The sequence below is a fragment of the Phasianus colchicus genome, chromosome 2 (genome assembly GCF_987193195.1).
Source record: "Phasianus colchicus chromosome 2, bPhaCol1.hap1.1, whole genome shotgun sequence".
Classification (NCBI taxonomy): Eukaryota; Metazoa; Chordata; class Aves; order Galliformes; family Phasianidae; genus Phasianus; species Phasianus colchicus.
Window position 1 is genome coordinate 85345490 of NC_143437.1, and position 19094 is coordinate 85364583.

The 19094-nt window shown below is 35.5% G+C and overlaps 1 protein-coding gene across 10 annotated transcripts in view; it reads right to left on the reverse strand.

Annotated features, from left to right (window-relative positions):
* PHF3 (PHD finger protein 3) overlaps nt 1-19094 on the reverse strand; it is a 46672-nt gene that overhangs the window by 22620 nt on the left and 4958 nt on the right. Inside the window, exons 1-5 of one of the 10 annotated variants that reach the window (XM_031611172.2) lie at nt 14799-14918; nt 9947-10080; nt 8332-8487; nt 7599-7760; nt 4735-6520 (exon numbers count right to left, since the gene is read on the reverse strand). In XM_031611172.2, coding sequence (XP_031467032.2) covers nt 4735-6520; nt 7599-7740 — 1928 coding nt within the window. In that variant the 5' untranslated portion in view covers nt 7741-7760; nt 8332-8487; nt 9947-10080; nt 14799-14918. Of the gene's footprint in view, nt 1-4734; nt 6521-7598; nt 7761-8331; nt 8488-9946; nt 10084-14798; nt 15068-19094 lie in introns of those variants that run through there. The other 9 variants (XM_031611171.2, XM_090136208.1, XM_090136210.1 and 6 more) reach the window with 9 other exon arrangements.

The following is a 19094-nucleotide window of genomic DNA, read 5'->3' on the forward strand; positions in this document are numbered from 1 at the left end:
TCTTTTCCATGCAAGTTCAATACACTTGATCACTGATTTTTTTCACGTTTTTAGTCTTCCAGAAACAAGTACTAGTGGTTTTCAAAGAAACACTATCATCAGATGTCTTTACAAGGAGTGCACAGCATAAGATAAAGATATTGAAACCTCTAATTTCCTAGTTATCATTTGAGCAACTCCTCTAATACACAGTACAAGCTCCTTTCTCATTTAAAGGCAGATTCTTTACCAATTTTTGTGTTACACAAGCCTCTCTAAAATGGAAGCAACCTATGACACAGACAATTCTATTCTGCCTGAACAGAAGGTAAATGAAAAAAAAAAAAAAAAACAGGCCCAAGCAACTGAAAAACTGAAATCCTTGACCTTCCCCAAACCATGAAAAAACTGGCTACAGCGGTTTTATCTAAGTTTTGCATCTTGCAGAATCAGTTCTCTAAACTGCACATACACAAGTATTTTATAAAGCCATGTATTTTAGACAACTAAAATGATTCTAAACTGAAGGACAGTAGATTTAGACTGGATATTAGAAAGGACTTCTTTACTTTGAGGGTGGTGAGATACTGGAACAGGTTGTCCAGAGAGATTGTGGGTGCTCTCATCCTGAAGATGTTTAAGGCCAGGCTGGATGGGACTTTGAGCAACCTGGTCTAGAGGGACGTGTCCCTGCCTATAGCAGGGAGGTTGGAACCAGATGATCTTAAAGGTCCCTTCCAACCCAAACCACTCTATGGATTCCTGGCTCTCTACTGGTACTGATATTAATAAGAATTCTACTAATATTGCAGCAAATTAATAGAATCTGTATTAAAAACACTAGTAATAAAATGGCACAGTTGTATGAAACACACCTGAATCCTTGAATTTTTTAATGACATATTACAACGCTACTTTGTTTATACTGTATATAGTGTATATACATATATACAGTTTATACTGTATACTGTGCAGCAACAACAGCATGTGGATTTGTTTGTTTTTAAACTTTACACATAAATTGAAGTAATTTTATATATTAGTTTTACAGAAGCTTTTTGGTGACTCTCTGTACCCAAGAGATTAGAATATTTTATCTTTTCTTAATCAAATTCTACACCTTTACAATTGCCTTTTACAGTATCAGTACCTTTTCCTCCATTTTCCACAACTGAAATGCAGGAAAAAAGCATGACCCTAAGTAAGAAAGACTTTTGTCCTGCACTACAAAGCTTATCTGTGAGCTCTGAGAAGTCCTAGTATTCTGACCACATGAACTGCATCATCAAATCCCAAGCAACACAAAAACAGATTTATTAAAAAAAAATTACTAGAATTGTAGAAATCGAGAGGAAATTACCAGAAAGCAATTAAAATCTGCTTTGTATAATGCTTTCTAGAAAATTTGTTTATAAACAGGAAATCTCAAGTTATGTACTAATTATTAAATTTAAGTTGGTGAACAAAGGAGAGCATCTGCAAAATCTCAGTTAAGTTTTGTCTATCTGCCTAAGAAAGAAATTAACTCAGCTTATGAATCTGAGCATATCAAATATTTACAAGGAAAAATGGAGAAATTTATAATATGGACACAAGAAGAAATCCTTCATTAGCAGATTTCTCACAATCTGCAGAGCACCCTCACCTAGCACTATGCCAGGAAATGAAATGTTTTTTCTTCTACTATTTTTAAATATCTTCAATCTCTCATCAGAAAAAGTAACATTTACATTTGTGATAAATCTTACTATTTTCAACACAGTTTCTGCTCACTGAAAAGTTCAGGTAATAACTTTGGTCTGTAACATCTTCGTGCAATACACACACACACATATATATATATATATACGTATAGACAAATGCCTTTCATCTATACATGGATGAATCAAAATTTACGGGTGTGATGTTACAAGATGACAAGTAAACACTACAAACAGTACTGGAACAGAATGGTAAAGTCAAACAAGTTGAAAGAAATACTACAATCAGTAATAAAAAACAATTCAAACTTTGCTCTAAGCAGATAAAACTGTGCCATATTTATATATTCAGTTATAAAAATTACTGAATACAAAGAGACATCGATTATCTGACCTGACCCAGAAACAGAGTTTAGTTTCCATTTGAAAGAACAATTACTTATTTAGTTATCTTGCAAAAGTAAATCTCTGAATGGGATTCAACAGAATACCATCAGATTATAACAACCAATTTTTTAAGTCAAACACTGATCACCCAGTTTATGAGGAAAGGTGATACAAAATACAATTCAGATATGTTGGTTCCAGCTTATAAGCATCAAGACAAGTAGAAAGCAGAATATGAATAGTCACTGTTCAAAGCAAGAACAATAATCAGATCTATCAACATTAAGAAACAGGTATGACTCTTATAAGATAAGGCACATTTTAACTTAAAACTTTTTTTTATCACGAAAGTTAAGAAGGATGGACTCCTTTCGCAACCAAATACCTCTGTCAGCTGTACAATGTGAGTCTACTTCAACTTTGAACGCGGACAATTGTAGACAACTGGATACTGAATTTTTACAAGAGTTGATTCTGAAATAAAACAGCACCAAACCATCCATCCTGTGCTGTTCTTCTAGCATAGCATAGGAAGATCACAGGAAGATTACCCTGGGGCTGAGAAAGGCCTAAATAAGCATCCTGCTTGGGGATTCTTTACACAAACAAGGCTGATGAAACAATCTCTACATTCTCTCCAACCTGTATCAATTCTCCAAGCTTAGTATTATGTTAATAAGTTGGTGAGTTTGTATTTATTGCAGGGAAGATTAAAAGGTTCAGGAGACTAGTATTTTGTAGCCTGAATTTTACGTGTGTTTCATTAGGATGGCATATTGCAAAGTGCTTATGCACATCATTTATGAACAAGACTGAAAATTCAGTTAAACTTTTTCTACAAATAATTTGTACCACAGCATTAATAAGAATTTCTAAAGTGACCACTGAACAGAATTTCCATTGCAAATATTGTTCCATATCTTAGTCCTGTCTTTGCCATTTGTTGAACTTTAGCAATTTTAAAATACTGCTCTGTCATTTCACACTTTTCTTTTTCCTTATCCCTATACCACAAACATACAAGTAAACAAAATGGGCTGGCTGACTACACTGTTACATGAGAAAAACAGAAATTCCTTGAAATGCAATCCACAAAGTGAATTAAGGGGAAGAGGAAACATTCCTCTGGATAATTTTGATATTTTATTCACTCGGAAATACATCAAAACTATGAAATTTATTATTTTAATATTGAATACTGAAGATGTTTGCTTGGCTTTCTACTAATACTTAAAACAGATATAAAAACGCCAAGATACTTCAGATACAAGTTCTGCTTCCTCTTGAATCCTAGCAACATTAAGTGAATCAGAAAGGTGTATGAAATAAAAAATAAAAATTAATTTTTAAAAAGTGTTAATGGAATGTGATGGACTGGTCTTAATTCCTCTATTATTAAGTATGAGGTTCAATAATGCAAGTTTCCTCACTAGCATATCTCAGTCACATTCCCTATATCTTTCTGAATTTAGATAATCCAATCTTCTACTGAAACTTGCTGGTTAGATCAAGACTTTTGACAAATTTCTGTTGTTGCTGTCTCAAAAAAAAAAAAAAAAAAAAGAAAAAAATACCCACACAACAAAACCTGACATTAAAAAGGTTGAGATACCAGTAATCAGAATCTGAGAAAATTCATGAGCGCTATCAACAATGACCTCAGTTGGTCATCCAAATATTGTACTGTTATATGCCATTCTAAGAGCACTAAAACCTGACAATGCCAAATTGGTTTACTGCACTTATTCCTGTACAAATACATAGGTAGCATATGTGTTATATTGTTAATTTTAGTTCAAACTGATTAGTTCTGGCTTAAACTGAGGAGATGCCAACTGCATAAAATAAAACAATATCACAGAGGGATAAATGGTAACAAGTTATAATAATGTTTTTCTAAAAGAAAGCATATGAAATTACGTTTGCAGAGCAAACCTGTCATTACTTCTTTTAATAACACCAATACAGATACTACAGCTGCAAATTAAATGAGCAAAAAACAGTTACTAGATAATGAATCTAAAACATAAAAAAGTGGTAGCGAAGGAATTCTTATTCCTGGATTGACAGCTCATTATTGGAACATAATGGCCTTTTTCAGTTCACTTAGTGACAAAGGGACATCAACTTTAAATGGCAAATGAGGCTGCATATGAAAGCAATTTCAGGTATGCCCATATGAGAGGTTCATAATTTCTTCCCCAGCTTTTTCTGCTCCCCACCCAACTTGATATTCCCCTCTTCACCTCTATGTAATAGAATCCTAGTTCTAACAGCTAAAAATAATATGTATACAACCATTCAACTCTTTGATATATGGTGAACCTTTAACTTAAGAAGCATGTGGAAGGAAATTAATCTAGACCATGGAAAGCTCTGTCTGATTTCTGAGAAAAAAAGTTAGTTCAGAATACACAACATTCCAGCTGAGTTGCAAACAAAACTTTCCTAGTAAAAATGTATTGCCAAACTAGTTTCTAACATTCCAAACAAAAGACAAAAGTGTATGAGGACAAATGAAACCAATTCACAGTATAACAGGCTACCATTACTAGGCTACGCTTTTGTTTGGGTACCAGCAGTAAGAAACAATTGTTAAAAGGGAAAAAAAAAAAAAGTCTTCTGAGACCAATGATAAATAACTCTGCAGGCACAAAGCCACACACACCTGTTGCCATGTGGCTTTTTGCAAAAGCCACACTGCTTGTTGGGCACCCAAACATGTTTGCTTTCACTAGCAGGAGTATGCTCCAAGCCTTCCCTTTTAACAGTTGAAATGTTATCTGGAATGAACAACGGGGGTTCATCAACTGAAAGACTTTTGCTACTTCTTCTCTGGCGAGGTTGAAGATTCTTATCAGTTCTTTTTGATTTGTTTTTTTCTTTATCATCCTCCTTCAGATGTTCTACCGTAGGGGCATCTTTTGCCTCTAGCTCTTCCTTTATGGAGCTATTTGTTTTCAGCACAGAAGCAAGCTGGTGTTTCTGGGCTTGCTTTTGACCAAGATTTGAAATATGTCCTGGTACTGGATGTCCAGAGTGATGGGTATCTTTAGAACTGCCTTGAGTAGATTTCTCAATTGCTTTCTGAACTGATGATTTATGCACAAGCCCAGAAGCCTGGACTCGGGGTATTTTTTTCAGCATTGTATTAGCCTGCTTTTTTACCGTGGCTGCTGTAAGACGGCTCTTTGTTTTCAAAGCCAGATCAGTTTGTTTCTTCCTAATTTTAACAGGGTTATTTGGATGCTGATGACCTTCTTGTTCATCTGCATTCCGTTTGAGACTTGCTGAAGATGAACTGTGAAGATTTGAAACAGTAGAATCAGCTCTTGTTCTTGAATGCTTCACATCTTGTTGTGTTGTACTTGATTTCTGTTCAGTACCCACAGTCATATCTTGCTTATTTTCTACTACAGATTTACTATGCCGAGGTTTCATGTTCTTTTCACATTTTGATGGAATGTTTATTTGTTTATCATCAACCTGAAATTTTAATGTGTCAGAGTCTTCTACCTTAGTACTGTTGATCTGTTGCTGTACATTTTGGCTTGCATGGTCAAGAACAGTGCTTTCTAAAATGCTATTTCCTGGGTCAACAGAAGTAAACTCTTCATTTTTCAAGTCTTTATTATCAAACTCAGTACTGTCCAGTAATTTCTCTGCTGAAGTTACAGTTTTCTCCAGTCCCTTGCCATCATCCACAGGCTCTGTTACACATTCTTTTACTGACAACGTATTTTCATCAGGGACTTCCACACTACAGGAACCCAATCTACATTCAATCCCATCTTCTACAGAGCCAGACAAATTTGAAAAGGTCTCATAAATTTCACTCTGATTTACACAAACACTAGACAGATCATTAGTTTTTCCAGTTAGCCCACTTTGCTCTTCTGTTATCTTCTCCAATTCCACTGTTTTATTTTCAGTCTTTTCTTCTGAAGAAGCTTCAGAGCCCATTGAATCATTCACATCATTTGCTTCATCATTAAGTGCAGTAATTTCAGTATCTGCAGGACAAACTGAATCAACATTCCCAGACTCAGCCTTTGCAGCAATCTCTGATATTTCCTTTGTTTCTTTAGGAAGAGTACAAGCTCCTGCAGAATTAGAACTTAACTCTTGGGTTGTTTCCTCAACTTTTGCCTGCTCAAGGGGTTCAGACTTCACTTCATTTACCTCTTCAGTACCAGGAATACTTTTTGTACTCTGGGAAGCTGCTACTGTTCCTTCCGTCTGGCCTGATCGCCTTGTACTACGCCTAACTTCTTTAGGCTGTTCCACTTTCAGGGGTGTGGCAGTATCTGCTTCTTTAGCTGGACTTTTGTCTTGCTGTTTCTGTCCTGTTTTGGTGGCAGATCCACTTTTTACAGATGATTTCTTGGTACTAGCTACGGGTGCAATATTTGAACGCTTGGCCAATGTGCTCTGTCGCAAACTCCGGACCGGCTCTATGAAGGCAAAAAGAAAATATCTTAACTTTACTATGTACTGCTATTTGCAAACACAAGAATAATCTAGAACAGAAATGATTTAGCCTTATTTATAATACTAGGCACAAAGAGAACTCAAGTTTAGTTAAACAATTAAGTTTTAATAAATTAAATAGAAAAACACAACAGTTTGAATCTAAGAGTTTCATTACTCTAACAGCTGTTAAATTGCAAATAGCATATGAAAAAACCTCTAGTGAACCTCTGATGAAAAAGAATCAAAACCCATTACTTTTCTAGCACTCAACTTTACCTACTCTAAGTAAAAACAACATCTAGGTTATATTGTGATTAGAAGTATAGTTCTAATGTTTAGAAAGTTTTTGAGAGTACAATAAAGGAATCTGAAAGTCAGTAACAGCCTCACTTGATGACATCTTTTCAAATTTTAAGCAATCATCAATTTCACTGCATTTTTAAAAAGGCATATATTCACCAGCTTCGTAACATACTCTTCCTTAAATTCCCATTTCCCTATCAATTAATTTTATCTTTTTAACTTAGAGTACTTTATGGAGGAAGAAGCAGGGCTGTCAATAACTCCATCAGCTGAATAAGTTAAAAAAAATCCCTAATTATAAACATTTGGCAAGTATGTAACTGAAGTAACTATTAAGCATGTTGAGATGTCTGTATGAAAGACTACTATTTTAACTTCTTTTTTAACAAAAAGAATACACAAAAATAACAGAAATAAAATTTTTAATCCAAAATAAATAGCCATGCTAGCTTAATTTTCTAATATTGTTTGAAAATATAACAGTTTTATTAAAGAACCATACTGATAGTCTGATTTATGTATAAGGATAAAAGTTGTAAAATAAGCTTGAAAGCTTATTTGCTACAGAGGAATTCAATCCAAATAACACCTTACTGATACCAAACTCTAGCTACAGTTTAAAAAAAAAAGCCTGTACTCTAATTCACATGATCAAATATTAAACTTCACTTATCATTTACAAACATTAGGAAGGGATTATAAAGATTTAGTTGACCTTGAATGTGCAAAAACATGCATAACCTATTGAATGACCACCTTGTGCCATTAAACGTGGTGATTTCCTGGGTGATGCGACTGACGTTTCTTCCAAACGGCTCCTCAAATTCCGGCTGGGTACAGTTAACTCATCTTCATCAACAGCATCATTACCACTGTCTTTAACTCCTTCTTCATCCATAATATCATCAAGACCAATAACTGGGGAGAAAAAGAAAACAAACAAACAAAAAAACAAGATGGACGCTAAAACTTAAAATGAACAAAATGTTTTGCAGCTGTAGGGCTGAGTAAGGCAGGGAAAGAGACAGGGAAAAATAAGTAAATAGCCATTTAAAGCAAACAAAAGGGAAAAAGATGAAGATAGCAGGACAAAAAATTCCCATGTGAGGCAGCTTTAGTATAAAAGAAGCTATCACCCAATGCTTAAAAGTTCTGCAGATAGTCCTCATAGCTTTCTGGTGGACTTGTATTTTTATTGGTTTTTATGCCACAGGAAGGTCCCCAGTATTAACAGGATCAGCTGTCCCTCATTGCTCCTTCTCATTTAAGAAAAAGTGAAGAAAGATAAACAGTAGAAAAAGCTGATCCAGAAGAACAATGGACTTCAAAAACCAGAGTTTTCTCATGAGATACAATTTCAAAACTGCAAGTCCCACCCACATCACACACCTCCATCTACAACCCATTTTTGAAAGGGTACTGAGTGCAGCATGCACAAGTCTCCCAGCCAGAGTTAGAGAACATTGTTCGATTCCTATCCTCCACTAACCTGAGAAGGATCCCAGAGGTTGCTCTTGAAAATATGTTTCCTAAGAGGCAGTCAGGCCACTGTACCAGCCATTCTCCTCACCTTCTCTAAGTCTGGTTCTGCAATGGTAGCCTCTCCTATCCCAAGATCCTATGTGTGATTAATGAATCCTGGTCCCTGTAGGATGCGAAATTTGTGAGATCAAGCCAAAGACCGAAGCAATTTTATAAAAACACATAGAAGAGTCTCACAAATACAACACAAGACTCCAATTAAGCAAGTTACCCTATTCCTCACTATCCAGGCACTTAGGCAGAAGAATTTTAAAGGCAAAACTTAAACAACAGAAATAAGCTATTTTTTTTTTTTTAATCAGTTGCTTACTTAAGATTGCTTAGATTTAATGTATTTAACATAGAAATCAAAAAAGCAAGAAACTAATAGAAAAGTTAGAATTTTCAGATTGCCTCTGAAACTCTGAATTCCTGCTTTAAAAGCTCTCTTGTGAAGCCACTGCAATAATGAGCATTAAAAAAAAAAAAAAAAAAGAGGTTGTAAAAGATTGCTTAAAGTCAAGCAGTGATGAATAACCAGGCCTGTCAAGAGTGTCATCCAACCCACAGTTACATGACAGGATGAACTAATAAAGATTTTTTTTCCAAGTTCAAAAATGAGGAAGTTTTTAAATAGCCTTTTAAAGTAAGGCTGAATTTGGCACCTGGTGAACTGCATTCTGGACCTCTGCAATTAGAAAGCTGTCAGGAGCTGAAAGCTAGGAGTTTCTTTAGCTGACAAGTTACTGTCACTCATTTAATTTTAACCATCTTATTTAGTTACTGCATTGTATTACCTCTGGTTAGAGGAAAAGCATATTTCTGAAAATTACTGCAGCTCTTTTCTAGCCACATAGCTATCTTAATGCATACACACAGATATCACACACAAGCTGCACAGGACTGATAAAGCTAATGTTACTCTACTCATCCAAATGTTCTTTAATTACTTATTTACTATAAGCTACACACTGGGGAAAATATGACACTGACTGCCCTGTCAGAATTTACTTTCTCCTTAATATCTGTCTTGGACAACAGCCAGCATTAGGAAAACGAACAAGATGGATCCTAACTCAGGCTACGCATTCTTGTGTTCTGAAAGATTACATTCTTTCAACAGCACAACACTTTGGCGTCTGTTGTCTTATTAAAACGATATTCCTACAAAACTATGGAATCACAGAATCATTAGCCTTGCAAGGGACCTTCAAAGGTCATCTACTTCAACTTCCCTGCAATGAACCAGGACACCCACAGCTAGATCAGGTTGCCCAGAGCCTGATCCAGCCTCGCCTCAAGTCTCCAAGGACAGGACATGAGCGTAGGGAAGACCCATAACTCCTTCTGACCCTTTAATGCAGAAATACACTAACTATTGAAGATAACGCGACAAATAAGGACTACTCAGACAACTTCTGGAACAGTTATAGAACAGATTTCACAGCTCATTAAAGCATCAGATTTTACATGTTCTTATACAAGTTAATTTAATTAAACACCCTTCTTTATTAACACAAGGGATACATTCAGATAACTATTGACAGTTTGAAATATTAGAATGAAAATATTTTCATACTTACAAGACTCTGTGCTGTAGCTTTAATTTTATGGAGTGAATTTGAAGCACAGAATCTTGTTTATTTCAAACCACCTGAGCTACAACACAGTTACTACAGGCACGTGAGGCGGGATGAGGAGCACTCAACACAGAACCCTGCTGGGAAAGGAAAAAGTGACAACAAATAGTAATAGATACAGGGGAGATAGGAAAATTGAATTATGAAAGGGAAGAGGAGGTAGAGATACAGATTTGGAAAGAGGAAACAAAGCAGATACAGACAGAAAGAGATTATTTTATTAATAAATAACTAGAGATTATCTTAGTAATAAATACAGAAATGAAGAAAGAGGTGTAAGTGATAGAAAATCAAGTAGAAAGAAGGAAAAATAAGAAAAAAATCATATAAGAAGAAAAAAGGTGTACACTAACATACAACTGAAGAAGCTGCAAAGACGGAAAAAAAGGTCATAGTCAATATACATATATATACACAAACTGGAAGAAGCACCACTATAACCTTAATATTTTAAGTGTTTCTGTTACTTGCAAAGTGTTTATATTTCCAAAATACTCTGCTGTGCCATCTTTTCACGTGTGTTAAACACTAATAGAATAGCATATTAAAAATATATGCAAATTTAAATAAATTTTCCATGTGTTAAAACAAAACTGTGATAAATTCTTCACCAACATATAATTGAGGAAAACAGGCCTTACTTGATGGAGGAAGGCAAGGGAAGGAGAAGAAAATACTTAAAATATCAGCAACATCTTTGAAATTATTATATTCAGCCAAAATTACACAGAAATGTTCAAATTTTTGACATATTTTTTGACAAGGCTAAGTTTCAAGTGTAGAATTAGAGTTCTTATTTTGAGGATATAAAGGTCTGACTGTCTTTTGCTTAGCTAATCACATGGAATAATATTCCACTATTCCTGCTTTGTACTCTTAATGAAGATTCAACCCCTTTCCCTGTTCCACAGAAAGGAAGTAAACTCTTCAGAAGAACCAACAGTGTGGAAAACTGACAGTTCATTACCTACCAAAAAAAAAAAAAAACCCACAAAAGAAACATGCATAACATCTTCCAAATTTTTAATCTGACACCAATGCAGCAAACTCACTTTTACACAGAAAGATTACTACCTTGGTCACAAGACACTGTGCAGCTTGGAGGAAGGAAAATAAAAAGGTAAAAATATTGAAACTGCAGCTCATTTTGGGTTGCAATCTAGAAGTTACATTCAAAATTACTTCATACGCAAGGAGGAAAAAATAGATGTTTCATTTTCGGGAAAACAGCCTGAAGTATCTAAAACATCCAGCCTATTAAAAAGTATTTGTAATCAGAACAATCATTTTGGTTTCAAACATTTAGTACGTGATCACAATTTTAGCAGAGGTAATGCTGCTTTCAACAGCACACATGAACACACAGGCTAAAGCTAGAAAGAACGGACTGCACCTGGAACAAACTTTTTCCAAGTAGCAATCCAGGGGGACAGGAAAAAAGTGCAATAGTTCCCAACAGCCTCTGCACACTCCCGTATAGGGCCAGTCTCACATATATTTTATTAGAAATACTTCTGTGATAAACATACTTATAAAACAAACTACTTAAGTTTGATTCTATTATGAAATCCAGAAACATCTCTGAATGTTAGGCAATTCAAATCCCATTCATCCTACTACATGTGTAATACATAATATTTCAAACCACTCCAGTGAGTATCATCCTGAAAAACTACAGAATTACGGGAGCTAAAAATGTCCATTTGGTATGAATGCTGCTTATTTAGTTTCATTATGCATATGTGTGTGCGTGTGTGTGTGTATGCACACACAGCCATACTCAATTCAACAACACAAAATGAAAATCGCCATTCTGCAGCTGTTGACTGCAAGTCAACATCTTTTTAGATCAGTGGCAAATCACTGCATTATTTGCAATGAATAAAACTATACAATCTCTACTACAAGCAAAAAAAGGTGTTGCTCTAAAGAGAGACGTCACACCCTAAGCTTCATATTTTCCACTTCTGATTAAAGAAAAATGAAAAGAAGGAAAAACAATTTTTAAAAAAACAAAACCACCACATAACACACACACACACTACTCAAATATGAAAGACAGCTGTTCCACATAATCTATCGGCATTGATTATTTCATTTTTGGGAGAGCTAACACATTCCTGTCATACAGATGATCAGAACCAGAAACACACCAAGAAGTACCCTACACCATGCTTTGTGTGTTTCATTCCACTCTTGAAAGCCTCACTTCATCAAATTCTGTCTCTTAACTGGAAAGACAGAAGTTTGCCAAATATGCTTTGTTTAATCCCACAAACCAGCAACCTAACTACATCTTCACTGTTTAGCACTCACTTTTCAGACACATCCTAAGAGAATTTCAGCATAACAAATGCTAATTTGACCCATGGCCTTTCTATTTTATAAAAAGTAATGAAAAATTACTTCCATCTCTACTCAAAGTCATTAGTGGACCTGGAAATGATCTTTTCTCCTCCAAACACCAATTGTTCAATCAATGTTGAACAAGACAACCCCATCCCATTACTCTGTGGCAACTACAGAGCAAGCTCAGAGTAGATTAAGATCAATAATGTCATCTAACTGAACAAAACTGGATTCAGGACAAGGCACTGACAAAGTTCCTCCTATCGATACACAGGCAATAGATATCTATTCACATCCCCTTTGATATCTGTCAGACACCAGTACTGCTGACTATGATGCTAATACTCTTCCCATAAGAATCACATATAATCCAATCTACAGAACAGTTTTAACGTTTTCCGTGGAAATGCTTCTAACAAGCAGCAATTGGAAATTAGAGTTAAAAATCAAAGCAGTTCTGTTTTATAGACAAGTATTTAAACTGTTTAGGGGATGTACAGCTAAGATGCTATCGGCATCCATTACATACAGGAAGATCTCTACCTTGAAAAGAGCTCAGCAGTAACAGAAAGCTCATTCCAGGTGAATGACATGCAATATAAACACAAAAGCTGAGCAAGACTGGTGCAATGTTGGTAAGCAATCACTTTGTATTAGGCCTGTAAATAATGCTTATCAAGAACTGATGTCAACTCAACAGCAAGCAAAAGGGCAGAACACAGACCCATAATTGAAACTCGCAGAAAAAAAGGTTGTTACAAATTTGTTAAGTGGTTACGCAGGCCTGACACCTGCCCTTCTCAAAGCTCCTTTCACAGAAATGTACTCAGCTTCAGCTTTAAAGATACAGAATCATAGAATCACCTCAATTGGAAAGCACCTTCAAGACTACCATGTCCAACCATCAACCTGACCTACCAAGTCCCATCAATAAACAATAAAATAAACAAATAATAAGCATAATATAATAATAATAAACAATATCCCTTAATGCCATGTCCATACATCTCTTAAATATCCTCCAAGGATGAGGACTCCACCACTTTCAGTGGTGTTTTCAGTTTTGATTCCCTGCAGACTGAAATAGTAGCCACAATTAATTGAGTTAGCTCACTTATTTAAATGGATAGCAAGCTTAAAAATTAACTTTAAAAAGTCAGATGTGATTATTTGAACATCAGCAGTATTAATTATTCTACTGCTGATCACTTTTAGGAGAAATATTTAACTAGTGTACCGCAAGCCCTCAGATATCTCCCCATAACTTCTAAAACATTCAGCTGTATCCTGACTGAATGAAAAAAAATTTAAAAGCCAGTCAGGTTTACAAAATGATGGCAGAGATATGCCAACATGAAACCAGGAAAAAACATGAGAGAGGAGAATTGGTTCAGGTGCACATTTAAACTGATTCAATGCATTTTGGTAGGTTAAAGACAAAAGAGTGTAAGGATATGGACTATTACAAGAGTAAACAAAATTATTAAAGATGGCCTCAAATCACATTGTACTAAAGCAGTAAAAGAACAAAAGTCTTCTTTTGGTTCTGTAGCTCACTGGGTCATTGCTTCAATCAGTAGCAACTTTTATTTAGAGAAATTAATCTCTAAGCCATAACAGCACTCGATCTAATGAAAGTGAGAATTTAGTCTGTTAGTAGAAACAGAATATATTATGCTAGGAATAGATCAAGATTTTCAGAAATAGTTCATAAAAGTTAATAGAAAAAAACTCAGTATGATCAGTTATCTGCACTAATCTACAACACTTTTTGGCAATGAATCTAAAAAAAAAATTCAAAACTTGTAGTCAAATTAAAAAAAAAAAAATTTACAACATACGTAATTTTAGAATGTAATTTTCTCCCATCTCTTCTCCAAAATTAGAATAGTTTTCTCCAGTCTCTCAAAACTGCTCCGTAACTCCCAATATGACTTTTATTTAAAACCTTGTTCTCACGTGTTTCCAAATCAGGTGTTTTCAAACAATAACCAAGAACAGTATTACTGTTCCAACGTTTCGCTTCAAGACAACCAAAGCACAACACTCAGTATCAACTCAGAAACAGAACTTCCAGTGCTGACAAAGTAACCCTGACATCAGAGAAGCAATCCAGTTCACCTCAAATGCTCCTACTGCTCATCCCAAACTGTCAAATTCTTGAAAACACCTATTAACTCCACAAGGCACAGTTGTTATGCTAAACAAATCACAATTTTAATTGGGAATAATTTACACATACTCAAGTCAAAGCCTAAATTACTTTTGACTCAGACCAGATCAAAAAGAACCGCATGTTGTACATGCCAAGCATGTAAACAGCACAGCAAAAGGGGCAGGGAAGAGACAGAAATCCCAAGTTATTATTTCTACATTATGGAAAAAGGATTGGCACTGAAGTATTACTGTATTTAAAACTGTAATCTTAAAAAATTATAAGAGTTACCTGTTGAACAAGGCATCTGGAAATTGGGATCATTGCTATCCAAAACAGGCAAACAGAACTGGGCACTTGCAGATCCTAGCATAGGATCCTTATCGCTGAGCATGTTCTTCAGCGAATCCTCTAAGACATTCTGACTTGTACTAAAGTCCTCACAGACTTCATTCTCCAGGTTGGATCCTAGAAATAGGGCATCATCTAAGTGTTCAGTAGGAATTAAATGGTTAAATGTATCAACTATATCCATGAAGAGTCCTGTGTGTCTTTCAGCCCTATAGAAAGACAAGAAAAATATCATAAGAAAATAAGCTACAAATTGTAAAACACCTAAGAAACTAGTAAATTCTTTCTGCTGTTTTCAGAACTCTTAAGGTATTCTGGAATTATTTAAAAAATTAAAAAAATAAAAATCTGCTTATGGCTTATTACAGCTCACTGCATATCTAAAATCATTTCTCTTTCTAGCTAACTCAAACTGCATGCTAAGTTACTAATAGCTCCTCTATCAACATCAAAGTGCTGCCACTTCCACAGAGTGCTTGTAACAAGGTTTAAGCAAAACATCTTTCTAGCTGTCTGAACCTTAAAGAACTGGGGTGCAGGGGGTGGTGTGGAACCTGGTTAGTATTCTGCATGTGTACATCTTTGTTCCTCTGTAAATACAAAGTCGTGATCAGCTTCTGCCAACACCAGTGAAGCTGAGAAAGTTCAGGAGCAAAGACCTAGGCCTAACACTGAGAAAGACAGATTACATTCCCATTCACACAGGAACTAGCAAGTACTTCAAAGCAAGTAACTATTTTTAAGCAGTGGAGTCTTTACCCTATTATTTTTTCACTTATCGTTATATTCAAGAATGTTACAGAAGTTTTACGCGAAAATGTAACCCTGATCTAGTACATGACAATTCTGCCAGATGGCCTCAGAAAGGCCAGAACTGCTTCACAAACTTTAGATTTGAAAAAGTTTAGGTGAGACCTAAGTAACTTCAATCAAAGGTTGCACCTACAATTTACAAGAAGCAATTCTCAATTTCCTACGTCAGTTCTTAGCAACGTAGCAAAGATGTCACCGTTTCAGCAGAGATTCAACTTCTATCAAGTTGATAGAAGGAGGTCAACAAAATCTTTCTTTGGAAGTTTAGCATAACCATGTAACACTGTGTGTGCAGATTAATCATTATAGTAAATATGGTAATCTTAGGACATAAGGAAGATGGAGTAGTGTCTGGCAATATCTAGAAAGCCTGGGAGACCAATTTCGGCACATACAAAGCTGTCCAGGCTTCTGGAAACAGGAAAAGGGCACATTCTCTCCCTCACTTTCCTTTATCAGCCACCTTCGCCCACATAGCAGGATTTGATTTTTTGAATGAAGGCATTAATTAAAGGAAAAGCAGAGAAGTGAGATTTACAGTTTGTGGTGCTTGAATTAGTTGCTAGATTCCTATTCTAGGAACCTGCCACAAAATACAAGTCTACTTATGCTCACTACAGCAGTTAAGTATTCTTTCTTTTACAATATATTGACTGAGTTATTTCCATTTTAGTGATCAAGGGGGCAATCTAAGACATAGATGTACCTGTCTTGCTAACATTTTAAAACTATTTTAAAAATGTATTTAATATCACAAGTTCACAAAAACCACATATGAGCATGAAAGATATCTTTTTTTTATTAAGAACATGACAGATTTTTTTCATTCCCGCATAAGGCAGAAAACAACTGTTAGGCATTCTCCCATAAGGCAGAAAACAACTGTTAGGTATAACATGATGCCTCTGCAGAGCATGGTGCCTTTTCATACACTAAGCATGACAAAAACAGTCTAATGCACAACATCCTACATGCCAACCAGGCAGCCAAAAGGCAAATTCATGCCAAATCAGGTGTATTTACATAATAAAGTAGCAGTTTTACAATAAGAATGCTGTAATTTGAAAATTCCCTATACCAAAAAATACATTTTTTATTAAGCAGTGCATCTATGCATACAGCATGTCAACAAGAGACTACAGCAATCCATAGGCTTCTACAGACTTCACAAAATGATTTCCAAGTTTGGCAACAAGCAAAGCTAATTGCATCTGAGGAGGTGCTGTGCTGTACTGTATAATCTATTCTATTATGCAACAAAGCTACAACAATTTGATACTACACAGAGTGAACTGAAGAGCTGGAGCTGCTCCAAGTAGGAAAATAATTATAATTGCCACAACTGGAACCTTAAAACTCCCTCTTGTAATGACAGGTTGTTTTGCGGTTTTTTTTTTTTTTTTTTTTTAACACTTGCATCACACAAGCATGTGAGTAAGAAACACATGATAAAATGATGAGAAACTAAGCCAGCAACAAGCACTAATGGCACTCACAAATTACTGTAAGAAATCTTTTCTACCTAAGATTAAATATGAAGGAGAGACAAAGGCTTTGAATACACATACACTAACGTTTGCCTGTTTTCCCTTCTACAAGAGGAGAACATCTATAAAATACTCATTGAAAAACTTCTGTTATTAAGGTGGTGTTGTCCACTTCACTAATAGCAGTTTTATGTAACAGAAGCTCTGGTAGAATTGCAGCCCCTGCTACCAAAAATGGCTGCTGACAAACTAATCTCTCTCTTCAACTACATGATAAGAGGCAGGGGGGAGACTACCTACAGTACTACAGAACCACCATGCAATCACTCAGAACACTAAATGCACTGCATAATAATTGTCAAAACATCTACAACGTAATGGCCACAGTCACCTTCAGTGACACCTAGCTAATTAGAGAGAATTCAAGATAAATTTTATCCAAAAGTCCGTTTCTGGAATATGATTCTATGATTAAGTAAAAGTTCTAGCCAAGTGTTGCATCAAACCATCACTGTAAGTTTACAATCAAAGTGGTTTCACATAGAAGTCCCACTACGATCACATCTAATAAGATTAAAAAACTGATGTTCTACAATTGCTAAGACATTTAGAGAAGCATGCCAGCAAAGCACATGGAATCAAAATTTTGCCTTATTTTGTTCAAGACGCTAATGTTCAACTCTTTGCATAATTTGCACCATACCAAGTTTTGAAAAAGTATTTCTATGACTACTAGATCAATCATCACATGAGGTGTAGAACCTGCAGGGACTGACAAAAAAAGAAATACATACTTCTTGCTAGACAGATTTTTAAAAACATTTTAAAAAATTACTTCCCTCTTCTGCACAGATTTATTTTACATTTAAGCATATAAAATTCCTGTATTTTTAATAATTGTCTCTTTAAATTAAGTCTGGCTTATGAAGTCCTCAGAATTTAAGACATTAGAAGAATACTGTAGTCCTATTAAAAAAATAGTAATAATTGCCTGAGATTTGGAACAGACAGGAGAAACATCTGAAAAACTAACAAAAGAAAGGAAAAAAGCTCACTCTTCCAGGATACTCTGCATTCTAGATGCTGGAGATCCCACCTACGTAACTGATCTACTTAACTCAGTAAGTCTGAAGCTGCTGAAGACAGCATAGTGACATTATAATTTTTTCCATTTCATTTATCTACATTTCTGAATAGACTTTCTTTTCAATTCACTGAACTTGGCTGATGCTTCTGAAAGGTTTTCTAAATCTAGCTATTGACTGGACTGATGTTAGAAACACAGCAATGTCGAAAATGAGCAACTTGGCCTGTTGTCCTGTAAACACTTTCCATCAGCTTACACACACCAAATAACTAGAGCAAGACTGATCTAAACAGCAGGTAACGAGCTCCACAGAAGTCTCAAATGACATTCATTTCCTCAAGTCGTAGTATTAAAAGCACTGGTCAGAAAAGTGTATAAATGGAACACAGCTATTTGGATAAACTGTTTCTCAGAGATCAAAACATACGCAAAAAGCTGACACTGCACCATCAGTCAGCCATAAATGATAAGAACAGCCTTCCAACAAAACAGAAAGAAACTGCATCTGAACTGACATGGAATTAGCTAACTGCACACGGGGTTTAGGCAACCCTCTTCTGAGTGTTTTTGTAAACACTGTACCTAAAAAGAGTATTCAGCACATCAGATGCTTCTTTACTCCACAGAGGTGACAAACCACCTCAAGTGCCCCTCGTACCCTAATACTTGTAACTCACCCATCAACCAGCGTCACCTGCTGAGCACAGGTAAGTTTTACTTTTACTTTCCACTTCCATGTATACAAAACCTTAATGTTTAAGGTTACCATTGCCTAGATAGAAATCAATGCTAAGCTGCCATGCGTCCATGTTTTCAGCATTAGACGCTGTATTTAGTCTTACAATGCTT